The sequence below is a fragment of the Zalophus californianus genome, chromosome 6 (genome assembly GCF_009762305.2).
Source record: "Zalophus californianus isolate mZalCal1 chromosome 6, mZalCal1.pri.v2, whole genome shotgun sequence".
In the NCBI taxonomy this organism is placed as follows: Eukaryota; Metazoa; Chordata; class Mammalia; order Carnivora; family Otariidae; genus Zalophus; species Zalophus californianus.
Window position 1 is genome coordinate 220,504 of NC_045600.1, and position 18,487 is coordinate 238,990.

The 18,487-nt window shown below is 42.9% G+C and overlaps 1 gene segment (V, D, J or C); it reads left to right on the forward strand.

The window, feature by feature from the left end:
* The first annotated feature begins 9,560 nt into the window (after window positions 1-9,560).
* Window positions 9,561-18,487, forward strand: part of LOC113936889 — a 232,241-nt gene continuing 223,314 nt past the window's right edge. Inside the window, 2 exon segments of the C gene segment in view lie at window positions 9,561-9,721; window positions 9,825-10,131. Coding sequence covers window positions 9,676-9,721; window positions 9,825-10,131 — 353 coding nt within the window.

The window sequence follows — 18,487 nt, forward strand, 5'->3', positions numbered from 1 at the left end:
ACGGACACAGTGGACACACAGAGGGAGAAACTTGGAACAAGGGAGTCAGGGTTTCCCAGAGTATTGGAACTTTAATTTAAGGATGCTGTTTTTTCAGTCTCCCAGAAGATGTGGATGTGATGACTGTGAGGTTTGAGTCTGATCATCACTTTACAGAGTTGTGTTTTACTGAGAGCCCTGAGGTTAAGCCCCAAGCCCCTTTGTTCCCTTGCATCTTTCAGGATTCGTTCCTTGTCTGTGTTGTATTTTGTGAGTATGACTACGATATGCCTTGGTGATAGTCAGCTTTTTAATAGCAGTTCTCTGTACTACTCGGATTTTGATGTCTGTGTCCTTCTGCATATTAGAGAACTTTGTGGCTATTACTTCATGGAATAAAACTAATCCCCCTTTTTATCTCTCTTCATCTTCTGTGACTCTTATGATACAAATGTTATAAGGTTGTAATAAGTCCCTGAGTTCCCTAATCTACCTTCATGGCCCATTACCTTGGTTTCCCTCTTCTTTTCACTCATTTTCTTTAATTTTATCTTGTACACCACGGATGCGCTCCCCTCCTTCATCCATCCTCATTTTTTATGGCCTCCACTTGGGATTGCATCTTGGATTTAGTTGTTTGTGGGTTTTTGTTGTTGTTGTGGTTGTTTTAATTTGGGCCTGATTCAATTTCAGTTCATTTATCACTGCAGTAAGGGATTCTCTAGTGTCTTCTCTCCTTTTTTAAAGCCCAGTTTGTATCCTAAGAATCATTGTTTTAAGGTCTAGTTCAGACATCATACCTATATTTGTATTGATTAAAAGCCTGTGCATGAGATTTACTCCTATTCATTCCTCTGGGGTAAATTTTCCATACTTTCATTTTATTTTTCAGAAAATAAAAAAGAACCGGGTAAAAAAATCAAGAAATGAAGATCCTGGGTTTGTTTTGGTCTGCTTCTATAAATGAATATAGGTCAAAAAATAAATAAAATTAATATAAAATAAAGTAATAATAGAAGAAATTAATAAAATAAAAAAAGAAAGCTAGATCCTACTTCCCCTAGAGCTGAAACTTCACAGCACTCAGTGATCATTAGACTTGGTGAGAAGGAATAGATTCTGCTGATCTCAGGGAGGTGCCTGTTGTGGTTATTCTCAGGGGTTCTGGCCTAGTGGAAATGCCCATCTTGGGAGCCGGGTGCAGCGCTTGGTGTAAGCGGCTCTGGCCTCCAATAGGTAGAGCTGTTTTGCACTGATGGGTAGGTTAAATATGGCATCTGCTCTAAACCGGTGTTGTAAGTTCGCACCCTGCACTCTTCATTGAGCCTTCACAGAACAGCATTCAACCCGTATTTGTCCCCGGTTGCCATTTGAACCCTGTGTTCACCCTGCCTTTGTAGGAGCTGCTCTATCTCAGGCACATGACTGAGTTTCAAAACTTCAAAATTCAGGAGTCACATGGGGTGGACCTATGCTATTTTCTAGCAGAGAGTCCCTTAGCCTTTTTGCCTTTTGCCTGCAAGTCTCAGGAAAGAGGTCTCATGACCACACAGTGGTTCACCATTTATGGCAAAGCAGAGCAGAATGCCTGCACTGAGACTCACCCTTCGACGAGGTTTCAGGCTCCTATGCCTGGTAACTGTTCATCACATTGGTGCCACACATTCTTCTTATGGCTCCGGGGGTCCTCAGACCCTGTCTTTCTGCCCCACTTTGCCACTTCAGCATCTTTATTCCAGGCACATCCCCACAGTAGCGGACTTCGAAAAGTTCAGATTTTGCTCTTTGCTGCTATAATACATTGTCGGTAGCTTCAGGAGGCTCACTCTTTCCCGGCGGTCATCACCACACTTGTATCACCCAGAAGACAAATCTGCATACCTCCTACATTCCAAACGGTGGTTGATTTTCTATTTGTACACTTGCAGTTTTCAACTCTCAGACTTCTGAGGGATTTCTTGGTTGGTCAGAATGACTTGATAACGACCTAGCTGTGTTCCAGGGTTGAGACAAGTGTAGGGACCCTTACCCCTACTCCATCAAACTTCCTCCCTCCCTTGTTTACTTAGAGCAAAGAGGGTGTTAAATTCCTTCTGCTGTATATGCTGAAGCTCAGACTTGAAATCCGGGGTTGTATTTCAGAATATCCTAACTTATTTCCCTCTCTACTCTGATCCAGTGGTCTTATGATTGAATTGCTGTTTGAGTGTGCAAACCCATTAAGTATTATGCAATTATTATATTATTTTGCAGTAAGTACTGTTTCACATATGTGGCCCATATACATATCCTGACTCAATGAGTGGCACAGAGAAGAATGCACCTCCTGGCAATGAGCCCAGGGCTTTAACAGGATATGATGTGTGCTCCCAGAAGTCAAGAATTGCAGGAACATTATTAGCATCACACCATGTCTCTCTACAGGGGAAGTAGGTGCATTTTTGGATGGTATGGCAAGTCGGCAGGCTTCCTAATGCACAGGAACCATTCAGGAGTGGAAACGGCGGGATATGGAGGCAGAAGAGATGTCCTTGTCTCATCCAGCAGGGTCAAAGTTTTTCTTCTATTAGGCTGAATTTCCTAAAAGTCAAAAGAAGCTGTCAAAAACTTAGAGTGGAGAGGCAGTCTGACTTTGTTGGTTTAGGATGGTTATGATATCTGTTGGTTTAGGATGGATATGATATCTGAAACTTTTTTAAATGTCCTCACATCAGAATGCATGGGACCATAATCCCATCAGTGCCAGTGGGAGTATATTTGGACAACAGAATCCATGTATCTCTGAGAGTATGTGTAATTTTACCTTGAGGATGCTGTTTTCTCAAACTTACCAGGAGACTGTGGATTTAACTACCATATGTTCTTTGAGTCTGAGCCACACGATGCACAGTTGTGCCACCAGACAGCTGTCAGGTGTGTGTCTCAGTCCCTGGATATGAAAGCTGGTACAACTCAGGATGGAAACCCAAATCAAGAAATTTTCCATAGCTAAAAGGGATGGAGGCTTTGGTTCAGGAATGACTTCACAACATGGGAAAGGACACATTCAAGAAATAAAATATATGCACATGCCATGGAAGGTGTACGTGCGATAAAGTCCATCTCCCTGTGTTCTATGGCACCTGAAGCCTGGTTTCTCACCTCCCAGGTTCCCCAGGAATATGCTACTGATGGCAACACATGAGCAGATATATTCTGACTCTCTTTGTGAGCTTTCCTCCCATGTATTGACTCAAGGCTATAACCAATTTGTCTGTACCCTGAACCGTGCTATAATAGATCATTTAACTAACAGGCTTTGAAATCACCTGGTACCACCAAGCAGCTAAAGACTGTAGATGATCTGGAGGGAAGTGACAGCCAGAGTGTTTCCAGTATCTTGATGTTAAATCAATTTAAGTCACTTCAAAAACCTAGGGGACCCCCATCATGGATGGACATGGTGACAGCATTCCCAAGGTCACAGGCAGACCGAAATAGGGATGGGCCGAAGGGAGAGATTCCTCTGAAAGTAACTCCTGAAGAAGAATCAATGTCCCAGCAGATCCTCTCCTGCCTCCCAGACTAGAATCATCTCATTGCCACAGAATCACAGACCCCAGATGGGAAATAGGACTGTGTCCACAGCCTGATATTATTTCCACATAAAATTAAATTCATCAAATCTCTTAATGGACAGCGATTTGAATTATATGCTGGTCCTGTAATCTATTGCTCTAAATGATACTCTAGATTTCTGATAAGGGTTACACCAAATTATCATTATGGGCATCAAGCTTTTCCAAAAAATGGGTTAACCTTGTTACGCCCATGTTCTTACAGCCATCGTCACAGAAACTTCATAATTTTAATTGTGTTTTATTATATTCCCATGTTTGACATTGATCATTCAAAAACATCTATATAAAATAGGAACTTAACAGGGCAGAGAAACTCCCATATTGATGCAAAAATGTCCCTCTGCATCTTCTTCACGTTCATGGTTGTTATGGAAAGCATATAAGTAATACATTCTCTGACATCCAGAGATACATCTCCAGGGTGAGAAGCAACTTTATTGTAATATCAGAAACTGGAAAGAATCCCGACCACAAACAACTATTTTAAAAAATAAAATTCCTGCTATATTCATTCATTTGAAAGGTGCCAACCATTAAATGAGTGGTACTTGAGGTGTCTGGGTGGCTGAGTTTTAGGCATCTGACTTCGGCTTGGGTCATGGTCCCGGGGTCCTGGGATCGAGCCCCGCATTGCGCTCCCTGCTCAGCAGGGAGCCTGATTCTCCCTCTCCCCCTGCTGTGTTACCTCTCTCGCTGCATCTCTCTCTGTCAAATAAATAAATAAAATTTTCAAAAAAATAAATAATATAATAAAAATTAAAACCAGTGGTTCTTTTTATATGGTCTGTATTGTATTATTTTTTTTTCAAAAATGCATTGCACTTTGACAATGTTTACTTAAAAAAATAAAGAAACATCTTTAAGAACTGCAATATCACCTCCAAAAGGAATCTCTAAAGTCCCCAGTACTTTTCCTATCTCACATTAGTCACTCACAACTTATCTTGTGTTCCAATGATGTGTATTCAGGTCTCCTCTCCATTAAACTTTGGGGAAGTTCCAGTGGAAGCATGTCTAACACTCAAGGTCCACTTTGCAGGGACAAACTCTATGGAGAAGCTCTGGACTGAATAAAACAGCAATCAAGGTGGCAACAGGCCATCACATAAGGAGAAAAGGACCAAATAATAACAGTGCACATTCATCTTACAAGGATGTTCATGAGCACAAGACTATTAGCAAGGGGAAACCATGACCAAGTCAAAGCAACATTAAAAATAGAGGGTTCTTCCCAGAAATTGTGGGAATTCTAACAATCTACATATGTGCATGAGCTAGATTTGCAAAATGGCCAAGCAAAGAGTGATAGTCATATTTCTCAGGAAAAGTCAGTAAATTCCTATCAGAGGATGTGTTCATTATTCAGGAAAATTGCAGAGTGACCTCTGAGCGTGCAAAGATCAGCTCATGGCCTGAAGGGACAAGACCCTGACTTTCTCTGGTACAGAAAAGTGCAGATTTTGAGCTTCAGAACAAAGGGAGGCTGCATCATAAATGAAGTTCATACGACTCAGTCCAGAGAGAGAAAGAGAACCCAATTCTAGGCAGGCCTTAATGGGGAGACCTGGAAGGCCACGTGGAAGCTTAGGGACACTGGGAAGCAGGAGGCAATAGATACCTGTCTCAATTTTAAGCGATTTGCTCTGAAGTAATGTAATCCCTCTGGACTGTCACATGACCACCTCAACATGGGTGTATCTGGAGAGGGTAATCCAGAATGGAGCAAATGGAGTAGAACTATCATCCAGTCCATACTTCTCGACGACACTCATTCCAGAACCCTAAATATGAGTGCTGCATTTATTTTTTTATACCATATCTACAAATTATTTATTAGGCATCTGTATATACTCATATTCAAATTCATATAAGTAGATTCAAATACTTTGGAATTAAGCACTTCATAGTTAACTTTGCAAATATTTTTTTCTTAGTAAATTCTAAGTATTGGAATAATAAGATTTTTTTTTTGTTATGTTATGTTAGTCACCATACCGTACATCATTAGTTATTGATGTAGTGTTCCATGAATCATTGTTTGCGTATAACACCCAGTGGTCCATGCAATACATGATGTCCTTAATACCCATGACCAGGCCAACCCATCCACTCACCTCCTCTCCTCTGAAACCCTCAGTCTGTTTCCCAGAGTCCTAGCCTCTCATGGTTCTCCTCCACCTATAATTATCCCCTGCTTCATTTTTCCCTTCCTTCTCCCAATGTCCTCCAAGCTATTTCTTATGTTCCACATATGAGTGAATCCATATGACAATTGTCTTTTCTCCTTGACTTATTTCACTTAGCATAATCTCCTCCAGTTCTATTCATGTCGATAAAAATGGTGGGTATTGATCCTATCTAATGCCTGGGTAATCTCCTACCCGAATCAACCAAAAACAGAAAATGGGCAAAGTATATTACAAATATGACACCAAATGAAAATATATGAATGACCTGAACCATCAGAAAGCTGCTAATACAAGCTGGTGGGGGGAGCTGCTACAAGGACAGACAGACACAGAGGGGAACAAATGATAGACAGAAAGACAAACAGCAAAGCCAGAGATGACCAGACACAATGAAAACCCTCCAGGAATTCACAAGAGATATGAGGATTGGGGTGAACCTAGGCTTTTCACAGGACAAAGGATGGAGACCTCAGGTTCTGGGGCTGATAGCTGGGGGCCCTCCTTAACTACCTCTTTATCTCACTCTATCATGAGTTAGTCAGCAAGTCTTGCCAGTTACAAGTTCAAGACACACTCAGAATCCAACCATTTCCAACCCCGTCACTGCTGCCACCCTGGACTGAGCTCCTATCAACTCTCACTTGGACACCAGCAAGAATCTCCTCACCTGCTTGATTCCAACCTCCTAGGGCCCTGTCCCATCCCCATCTATTCTTCACACCACGGTCAGCAAGAGAATCTTACCATGTGGAGGAAGACAGGATGGTTACATGCTATAGTCAGTCTTCCCTCCTTATATGTAAACCCCATGAAGGCAAGTTCTTCTATTGCTGTTCATTGCTGTGTTCACAGGGACTAAGCAGGGCCATAGTTCATGCAGTTAGAACAAAATAAGTATTTGTTAATGAATTACATAAGCAGTTATGGAACTCTACCTTAGACTTCTGAGAAAGAAATAAAGGAACTGCATTTTGCATCTGTTTGTGGGATTTCAGGAGGCTCGGGGCTCTGGAAACCTTGCTTTGCTTTGTCATCATCACTGACTCTACAATGGCCTGTTCACAAGGTTCACTGAATGAACTAGTGGAAAGAATGTAAGATAGGGTTACTAACTTACAAGGTGCCTAGAACTGACCTGGCCAGAATTCAGATGCTGTTATATCCCGATGCACAGGAGCAGGGGATGAGTAGAGTAGATTTCAAAAGTCATCTCAAGTCTACAGGAAAAACACTATTCACAGGGACTGACTGAATTCTGTACCAGCGATGCATGGTACAAAGGTGATGAAGATAACTGTTCTATTCAGGGACTAAGAAAATTGGAGGCATCTCTACCTCTATTAGCTGGTGAACAAGTACAAGTACCTCGGTGCTGTACCTGTTCTGAGGGAGATGCACAGAGGGAGAAATTGGGAGCCACAGAGAAGTGAGTGATGATCCATATCTGAGGTGGCCAGGTGGTCAAGGAAGGACTTATGAGAAAGATTTTCCTTGAGCTGAAGCAAGTCTTATGAGGATGTTTAGCAGATGAGAAAAAAGCACATTTAGTGAAAAAGGCACAGAGGTTCCTGGGAGGAAGCTAACAAAACAGGGATGGACAGGAAACGCTTGTAGCACAGGTTCCTCTAAGGACAGAACATGTGCTTTCCAGAATCCTGGACACTCCTCCTCTCAAACGAACCATTTTCTCCAATACAAAGTGACCTACAAAGGGGCTAAGAGAGTTAAAAACATCATGAGACATAATCAGGGAGGGGAATCAAATATCTGGCATCCACCCCCGTTTATGGGAGGACTGACGCATGCATGTAATGCACAGTGTTCCCTGTTATCGTCAGCACTTACAAGGGAAGAAATTGTCTTCACAACACCTCTGCCCCAAAGCATGACATGGCTGCTGGGAGGCTCCCTGTGGGTCCACACAGTGTTATTCCTCCTTGTACAGTTCCCGATGCATCCCCATTGGAGTGCCTGTCTCCTTTGCTCTAAATTCATTTGTGCAAAAAGAGGACAGAACCTGATACACAATATTATTCCTCAGGAAAGACATGATGTACATCCTAACTTAGTGGTTGATGGTCCTTATTTTCTGATTAACATAGAAAACTGGGAGGGGGTCAAAGGGGCAATAGATTTGCACTGTCCTGATACAGGGACTTTACAGTCTAGTCAGAGTTAAAACCCACATTCCAGGTCCCCGATGCCTCAAAGTAAACAAGTACTTGAAGTCAGTAGGAGACACACAGGGGTGGAGCCTCCTTATGAGCCTCAGAATTGTAGGAAAACAGTTCTCAACAAAAGGAGATTCCATACGTCTCAGTTATGCTCTGTGGGGTGTGGGGAGGTGTGGCTGCAGAAATGGGTCCTCTCCATGCCCTGGTGACAAAGAAAGAAGGCTCCTGGTTTGAAGCAAAGAGCAGCTCCTGTGCCCAGGTGGTGCCTGCAGCTCACACCTGAGGTTAGCAGTGGAATCTAGTGGAGAACATGGGACATAGGGGCACAGTCAGAGGCTGAACACTGTTGTAACTTCCACACCCTGGTACCTGAGTCGTGAATTTTCTTGTGCAGAGGTTACTTCTGCAGCCTGGCCAGTTCCTCCCTCGCTGCTCTTCATCCCAGGTCCTGGCCTCTTCCATTGCCTGGACTCTCAGAGCCTCTACCTCAACATTCTCCTGTCCACCTGCTCTGCCTCTTGGTCTCTTCTCCACAGCCAGCAGATCATGTTACAAACAGCAAGGGATTGAATCTCCTTCTGGGACCAAGAGCTCCTGGGATAGGAGGGTGTGTGGATGAGCCTAGAAACAAGGGGCTTCCTTCTGCTGTTTCAGGTCCTCCTCTGGCTGCTGCTTCCAAGCCTGTGCCTTCAGAGCTGCCGGTCATTAAACCAATGATTCCTGATACACACAGCAACACGGCTGTACGCACAAGGATTCCTGCTGAGCCAAGGAAGCCCTACTAAATAGTACATATGATACCATTATCTATTTATGAATACTACAAAATTAAAGCTAGTCGAAGTTGACATGACAAAGATCAATAGTTATGTGGGGACAGGGTGAAGAGGGTAAGAGAGAGGAGGAATTCCAAGATAACTACAGGACATTTTAGGGAGAATTGATGTGCTCACTCTCGATAATATTGATTTTGACACCAGTGTTTATCATATCACACACTCTGCATGCGTGTAGTTCATCCTGTGACAAGTACACACATCAGAGCTATTACAGATAATCACAGAGGTGATTCTGGAGGAACACAGAGAGAGTAAACTTTGAGAGACTTGAAATTACACCCTCACAATCCTGATTCTCTCTGTATTTCAGGTAAACTCTAGAACAAGCAAAATCATTCTGTCCCCATTACAGGAGGGGTTCCACCTTCCTCATGAGCCTGCCCACTCTGTCCCAAGGGGGGTGTCAGGGATGCAGCACAGTACTGTGGAAGGAGCACCGACTTATATCCTGAGGCTCACTCTCACCCCATAAATGCTCTTGGACAACTCACAAACCGTCCACAATTCTAGGTGTAGGTTCAACTCACTTAAGGGGGAACATGACACCTAAACCCCAAGACTTATGTTTACATGTAAAACCAAAGTAGTACATGGAGGCCAAGAATATACACTGGAAAGTTATCAAATATAAATGATATTTTTTAAAAGTGATGAATAGCACCACATCAACGGCAGTCACACCTGCTCTGGACACTGCCCTCTCTGCCAGCATAGATCCCAAGGTGAATATATATTCAGAGGACATGCAAATAGGGCCCTCCGTCTGCTGATTAAACCAGCTGAGCCCCAACACTTGCAGCTGGGAGAGGAGACCAGCCCCGGGTTCCCCACGTGTTCCCATTCAGTGATCAGGAGAGAACACAGACAACTCACCATGGAGTTTGCACTTGGCTGGCTTATCCTTGTTGCTCTTTTAAAAGGTAATTTATGGTGAACAAGACACATTGAGTGTACGAGTGTATGTGAGTGAGAGAAAGATTGGTTGTTTGACAATTTCTTGACCAGGATGTTTTGTGTCTGCAGGTGTCCAGTGTGAGGTGCAGCTGGTGGAGTCTGGGGGAGACCTTGTGAAGCCTGGAGGGTCCCTGAGACTCTCCTGTGCAGCCTCTGGATTCACCTTCAGCAGCTACAACATGTACTGGGTCCGCCAGGCTCCAGGGAAGGGGCTGCAGTGGGTCGCAGGTATTAGCAGTAGTGGTGGTAGCACAAACTACGCAGACTCTGTGAAGGGCCGATTCACCATCTCCAGAGACAACGGCAAGAACACGCTGTATCTGCAGATGAACAGCCTGAGAGCCGAGGACACAGCCGTGTATTACTGTGCGAAGGACACGGTGAGGGGACGTCAGTGTGAGCCCAGACACAAACCTCACTGTAGAAGGGGATCTGGACCACCAGGGGGTGCACACTATACATAATTTTGTCTTTAAGGCCCAGGAGCAGATGCAGCTAGAGGATATGGCAGGTTTCCTCCCAGGGTCTGGGGCTTCCTCTCTAATTATAGCCGTTTCCCCCAGGGAGCCCCTCTGCACACATAGTTCTGTGCTACCTATTCATTCTCTGACATAAATAAAAAGTTGAAGAACTGCTATACCTGCAAGCGCAGAAGTCAGTGTCACTTGCACTTGCTTGTTCCTGGACCTAAATATGAATGAATTACAAATATCTCCATGCAAATCCCCTGATTATTTTCAAGAGTCCCAGCTGCACCCACTGTGTATCATAGGAGAATCCAGCTCAGTGTGCTAGCTTGCAAGAAGTGCACTCTGGATATGGGGCTACAGTGACATCAACAATCCAAAGCCAGAGAAGAAGATCCCTGGTGGGGCTCATTGTCTTAAACCATGTTCCCAACAATGTTAGTGGCAGCGTGGGAAACAGAGGGACCCCACGAGGACATGGTGTGGATGTAGAGTCTGTGGATCACACACACACACACACACACACACACACACACACACACACACACAAACAAACACACAACATGAGAACATAAAACTTTCATCCCCTTTACCATCTTGTCTGTTGAGAGCAGGGCAGGCCTCTCCTCAAGACATAACTGCTTGGATGGAGCCAAGGAAGGACACTGGCTCAGGGGGTGTGCTGTGGGTCAGTGGGGGGATGGGGTCCTGTTCATGGGAGGGGCTTCTGTGGAGTCAGTCTCCCACCTGCATCAAAGGAGGGAGAACTGGTGTGTTCTTGTTAGAGTTTCCATCTGTGAGGCACGAAGAGAAGAGTGAGGGATGAAGGTCAAGGTGCTAACAGACAATAATCAAAAGATACCAAGTGATGACTAATTCGACTAAACACCTGTGAAAATGGCAAGAGCAAAAGGAGAAATGGCCATTCTAAATAGAAAATGATACGAATCCTTGGAAATTTAGAACAATCCATGGAAACATCACAAGTAGAAAGATAATGATAGAAGTAGACCGAGATCTACCCGTGTCTGCAGTGGAAGCTGTCCACTCCCCAAGGTCACAAACTGGCTCTGATGTCCTTGTGTTTGCTGTGTGCACACAGAGACCAGAGGTTTCTACTGGATCCATGAGAATCCTCAGGCTGAGGTGCTGGACGGGAGGAGCCTTCCACCTGCGGGGAATAACCTATTATCTTTCAGTTCCTGGTATCAGCTCAATGTGTATGACCTCAACCATCAGAGGTTGAATCCTAAGGACATTGTGATGGATCAAGGAGGACCAGCCTTAGGGAATCATTTAGGTCAGGAGGGTGCAGGCTCATGACAGGATTACTGCCCTTATACCACAGGACTGGGAAATCTCCCTGCCCCCTGACCCCATGTGAGGTGACAGGGGAAGAACACACTAGGAGGTGGGTACCCTCCAGACACCACATGTCTGCACCTTGACCTGGACTTTCCAGAATACATAACTGTGAGAAATCAGTGTCTGCTGTATAAAATGACCCAGACCATGTATATTGTTACAGCAGCTGGAACAGACTGAGACATTAGTGACACATGAACCCAAGCACTGATGCTCTGGCATTTCCCTGCTGCATTTGTTGGGAAAGTACCTGGTAAGTTCCTTCAGTGAGGTTCCAGGGTGGATTTCTCACATGTTCCCTCCGACAGATAGGACTAACCAGTACCCTCCTAGGACTCTGTGAAAGGACACAGTGGACACACTGAGGGAGAAACTTGGTACAAGGGAGTCAGGGTTTCCCAGAGTATTGGAACTTTAATTTAAGGATGATGTTTTTTCAGTCTCCCAGAAGATGTGGATGTGATGACTGTGAGATTTGAGTCTGATCATCACTTTACAGAGTTGTGTTGTACTGAAAGCCCCTTTGTTCCCTTCCTCCTGCCAGAATCTTTACTTGTCTGTGCTGTATTTTGTGAGTTTGACTACGATATGCCTTGGTGATAGTCAGCTTTTTAATAGCAGTTCTCTATACTACTCGGATTTTGATGTCTGTGTCCTTCTGCATATTAGGAAACTTTTTGGCTATTATTTTATGGAATAAAACTAATCCCCCTTTTTATCTCTCTTCATCTCCTGTGACTCTTATGATACAAATGTTATTATGTTTTAATAAGTCACTGAATTCACTAAGTCTACCTTCATGGCCCATTACCTTGGTTTCCTTCTTCTTTTCACTCATTTTCTAGAATTTTATCTTGTATACCTTAAATTCGTTCCTCTCCTTCATCCATCCTCATTTTTTATGGCCTCCACATGGGATTGCATCTTGGATTTAGTTGTTTGTTGGTTTTTGTTGTTGTTGTTGTTGTTGTTTTAATTTGATCTGATTAAATTTTAGTTCATTTATCATTGCAGTAAAGGATTCTCTAGTGTCTTCTATCCTTTTTTCAAGCCCACTTTCTATCCTAAAAATCATTGTTTTAAGGTCTAGTTCAGACATCATACTTATATTTGTATTGATTAAAAGCCTGGACATGAGTTTTCCTTCCTATTCATTCCTCTGGGGTAAACGTTTCCATATTTTCTATTTCTTCTGAAAATAAAAAAAAGAAAGGGTTAAAAAAGTCAAGAAATGAAGATCCTGTGTTTCTTTTGGTCTGCTTCTAAAAAAGAATTTAGGTCACAAAATAAATAAAAATAAATATAAAATAAAATAAAGTAAAAATAGAAGTAATAAATATATATTTCTAAAAATAAAAATGAAAATATAAGAAAAAATTAATAATAAAAATCCAAAATCTATAAAGAACTTATCAAACTCAACACCCAAAGAACAAATAATCCAATCAAGAAATGGGCAGAAGACATGAACAGACATTTCTCCAAAGAAGACATCCAAATGGCCAACAGGCACATGAAAAAGTGCTCAACATCGCTTGGCATCAGGGAAATCCAAATCAAAACCTCAATGAGATACCACCTCACACCCGTCAGAATGGCTAAAATTAACAAGTCAGGGAACGACAGATGTTGGCGGGGATGTGGAGAAAGGGGAACCCTCCTACACTGTTGGTGGGAATGCAAGCTGGTGCAACCCCTCTGGAAAACAGTATGGAGGTTCCTCAAACAGTTGAAATTAGAGCTACCGTTCGATCCAGCAATTGCACTACTGGGTATTTACCACAAAGATACAAATGTAGGGACCCGAAGGGGTACGTGTACCCCAATGTTTATAGCAGCAATGTCCACCATAGCCAAACTGTGGAAAGAGCCAAGATGCCCATCGACAGATGAATGGATAAAGAAGATGTGGTATATATACACAATGGAATATTATGCAGCCATCAAAAGGAATGAGATCTTGCCATTTGCAACGACGTGGATGGAACTGGAGGGTGTTATGCTGAGTGAAATAAGTCAATCAGAGAAAGACATGTATCACATGACCTCACTGATATGAGGAATTCTTAATCTCAGGAAACAAACTGAGTGTTACTGGAGTGGTCGGGGGTGGGAGGGATGGGGTGGCTGGGTGATAGATATTGGGGAGGGTATGTGCTACGGTGAGCGCTGTGAATTGTGCAAGACTGTTGAATCACAGATCTGTACTTCTGAAACAAATAACGCAACATATTTTAAGAAAAAAGAAAAAGAAGAAGATAATAGAAGAGGAAGAAAAGGGGAGTATGTCAGAGGGGGAGACGAACCATGAGAGATGATGGACTCTGAAAAACAAACTGAGGGTTCTAGAGGGGAGGGGGGTAGGGGGATGGGTTAGCCTGGTGATGGGTATTGAGGAGGGCACGTTCTGCATGGAGCACTGGGTGTTATGAACAAACAATGAATCATGGAACACTGCACCAAAAACTAATGATGTAATATATGGTGATTAACATAACAATAAAAAATTAAAAAAAAAATCAAGAAAAAAGAATTGGAAAATAAATCAAAAAATAAAAATAAAAAACCTTAAGAATGAAAGTAGAAAGAAAGCTAGATCCTACTTCCCCTAGAGCTGAAACTTCCCAGCACTCAATGATCATTAGACTTGGTGAGAAGGAATAGATTCTGCTGATCTCAGGGAGGTGCCTGTTGTGATTATTCTCAGGGGTTTTGGCCTAGTGGAAATGCACATCTTGGAAGCAGGGTGCAGGGCTTGGTGTAAGTGGCTCTGGCCTCCAATAGGTAGAGCTGTTTTGCACTGATGGGTGGATTAAATATGGCATCTGCTCTCTGAACTGGTTTGGAAAGTTCACATCCGGCACTCTTCAGTGAGTCTTCACAGGAAACTGTCCCCAGATACCATCTGAACCCTGTGTTCACCCTGCCTGTGTTGGAGCTGCTCTATCTCAGGCACACGACTGAGTTTCAAAACCTCAAAATTAGGGACTCCCTTGGGGTAGACCCATGTTATTTTCCAGGGGACGGTCTCATAGCCTTTTTGCCTTTTGCCTACAGGTCTCAGGAAAGAGGTCATATGACCACACAGTGCTTCACCCTTCATGGCAAAGCAGAGCAGAAAGCCTGCAATTAGTCTCACTGTTTAATCAGGTTTCGGGCTCCTATGCCTAGTAACTGTGCATCACATTGGTGCCGCACATTCTTCTTATGGTTCAGGGGGTCCTCAGACCCTGTATTTCTGCCCCACTTTGACACTTCAGCATCTTTATTCCAGGCACATCCCCACAGTAGCAGACTTCTAAAAGTTCAGATTTTGCTCTCTGTTGCTATAATACATTGTCGGTAGCATCAGGAGGCTCACTCTTTCCCTGCAGTCATCACCACACTTGTATCACCCCCAAGACAAAACTGCACACCTCCTATATTCCAAAAGGTGGTTGATTTTCTATTTGTACACTTGCAGTTTTTGTTCTCTCACACCCGCGACTGATTTCTTGGTTGCTCAGAATGACTTGATAACTACCTAGCTGTGTTCCAGGGTTGAGACAAGTGTAGGGACCCTTACCCCTACTCCGTCACACTTCCTCCCTCCCTCATTTATTTATAGCAAAGAGGGTGTGATAAATTCCTTCTGCTGTATATGCTGAAGCTCAGACTTGAAATCTGGTGTTGTGTTTCAGAATATCCTAACTTATTTCCCTCTCTATTCTGATCCAATGGTCTTATGATTCAATTACTGTTTGAGTGTGGAATCCCATTAAGTATTATGCAATTATTATATTATTTTGCAGTAAGTAATGGCTCACATATGTGGTCCATGTACATAACCTGACTCAATGACAGGCATAGAGAAGTATGCACCTCCTGGCAGTGAGCCTGGGCCTTTGAACAGGATATGATGTGTGCTCCCAAAGGACAAGAATTGCAGGGACATTATTAGCACCACACCATGTCTCTTTACAGGGGAAGCAGGTGTATTTTGGATGGTATGGCAAGTTGGCAGATTTCCTGATGCACAGGACCATTCAGGGATGGAAACTGGGGGATCTGGAGGCAGAACAGAAGTCCTTGTCTCATCCAGCAGGGTCAAAGTTTTTTTCTATTAGACTGAATTTCCTAAAAGTCAAAAGAAGCTGTCAAAAACTTAGAGTGGAGAGGCAGCCTGAATTTGTTGGTTTAGGATGGATATGATATATGAACTTTTGTTAAAATATCCCCAGAGCAGAATGCATGGGACCATAATCTCATCAGTACCAGTAGGAGTATCTTTGGACAACGGATTCCATGAATCTCTGCAAGTCTGTGTTATTTTATCTTGAGGACGCTGTTTTCTCAAACTTACCAGGAGACTGTGGATGTGACGACCATGTGTTCTTTGAGTCTGAGCCACACGATACACAGTTGTCCCACCAGACAGCTGTCAGGTGTGTGTCTCAGTTCCTGGATATGAAAGCTGGTACAAATCAGGATGGAAATCCAAATCAAGAAACTTTCCATCAGCTAAAAGGGATGGAGGCTTTCGTTCAGGAATGACTTCACAACATGGGAAAGGACACATTCATGAAATAAAACATATGCACATGCCATGGAAGGTGGACGTGGGATAAAGTCCATCTACCTGTGTTCTATGGACCCCTCAAGACTGGTTTCTCTCAATGTCCCAAATCCCAGGTTCCCCAGGACTATGCTACTGATGGTGACACATGAGCAGATATATTCTGACTCCCTTTGTGAGCTTTCCTCCCAAGTACTGACTTAAGGCTGTAACCAATTTGTCTGTACCCTGAACTGTGATATAATAGAACATTTAACTAACAGGCTTTGAAATCCCCTAGTGCCATCAAGCAGCTAAAGTCTGTCGATGATCTGAGGGAAGTGACAGCCAGAGTGTTTCCAGTATCCTGTTGTTAAATCAATTTTATGTCACTTAAAAAACCTAGGGGAAACCCATCATGGTTGGACACGGTGACAGCATTCCCAAGGTCACAGGCAGACCCAAACAGGGACTGGCAGAGGGAGAGATTCTTCTGAAAGTAACTCCTGAAGAAGCATCAATGTCCCAGCAGATCCTCTCCTGCCTCCCAGACTAGAATCATCTCATTGCCACAGAAACACAGACCCCAGATGGGAAATAGGACTGTGTCCACAGCCTGATATTATTTCCACATAAAATTAAATTCATCAAATCCCTTAATGGACAGGGATTTCAATTATATGCTGGTCCTGTAATCCATTCCTATAAATCATACACTGGATTTCTGATAATGGTTACACCAAATTATCATTATGGGCATCAAGCTTTTCCAAAAAATGTCCTTAACCTTGTACTCCCATGTTCTTATGGCCATCTTCACAAAAACTTCATAATTTTAATTGTGTTTTATTTATATTGCCATGTTTGACATTGAGCATTCCAAAACACCTATGTAAAATAAGAACGTAACAGGGCAGAGAAACTCCCATATTGATGCAAAATTATCCCTCTGCATCTTCTTCACATTCATGGTTGTTATGGAAAGCATATAAATAATACATTCTCTGAGATCCACAGATACACCTCCAGGGCGAGAAGCAACTTTATTGTAATATCAGAAACTGGAAAGAATCCCGTCCCCAAACAACTGTTTTAAAAAATAAAATGCTGCTATGTTCATTCATTTGAAAGGTGCCAACCATTAAAACCAGTGATGCGCTTTTAAGGTCTGTATTATATTATTTTTTTTTTCAAAAATGCATTGCACTTTGAAAATGTTTACCTAAAAAAATAAGAAACATCTTTATATGACTCAGCCATCAGAAAGGCTGAATACCAAACTTTTCCATCCACATGGGTGGGACTGGAGGAGATTATGCTAAGTGAAATAAGTCAAGCAGAGAAAGTCAATTAAAATATGGTTTCACATCTTTGTGGAACATCAGGAATAGCAGGGAGGACAATAGGAGAAGGAAGGGAAGAATGGGGGGCGGGAATTGGAAGGAGAGATGAACCATGAGAGACTATGGACTCAGAGACAAACAGGGTTTTAGAGAGGAGGGGGTGTTGGTTAGCCCGGTGATGGGTATTAAGGAGGGCACGTACTGCATGGAGCACTGGGTGTTATATGAAAACAATGGATCGTGGACGACCACTTCAAAAACTAATGATGTATTGTATGGTGACAAACAAAACATAATAAAATTTAAAAAAAGAAAAATAAAATTAATTAATTAAAAAAAAGAACTGCAATATCACCTCCAAAAAGAATCTCTAAACTCCCCAGTACTTTTCCTATCTCACCTTAGTCAGTCACAACTCATCTTGTGTTACAATGACATGGATCCAGGTCTTTTCTCCATTAAACTCTGGGGAAATTCCAATGGAAGCCTATCACTCAAGGTCCACTTTGCAGGGACAAAGTCTGTGGAGAAGTTCTGACCGAATAAAACAGCAATCAAGGTGGCAACAGGCCATCACATAAGGAGAAAAGGACCAACTAATAAGAGTGCACAGTCATCTTACAAGGATGTTCATGAGCACAAGCTTATTAGCAAGGGGAAACCATGACCAAGTCAAAGCAACATTAAAAATAGAGGGTTCTTGCCAGAAATTGTGGGAATTCTAGCAATCTACATATGTGCATGAGCTAGATTTGCAAAATGGCCAAGCAAAGCATGATAGCCATATTTCTCAGGAAAGGTCAGTAAATTCCTATCAGAGGACGTGTTCATTGTTCAGGAAAACTTCAGAGCGACCTCTGAGCATGCAAAGATTAGAACATGGCCTGAAGGGACAAGCCCCTGACTTTTTCTGGTACAGAAAAGTGCAGATTTTGAGCTTCAGAACAAAGGGAGGCTGCATCATAAATGAAGGTCATGCGACATGGTCCACAGAGGGAAAGAGACCCAATTCTAGGCAGGCCT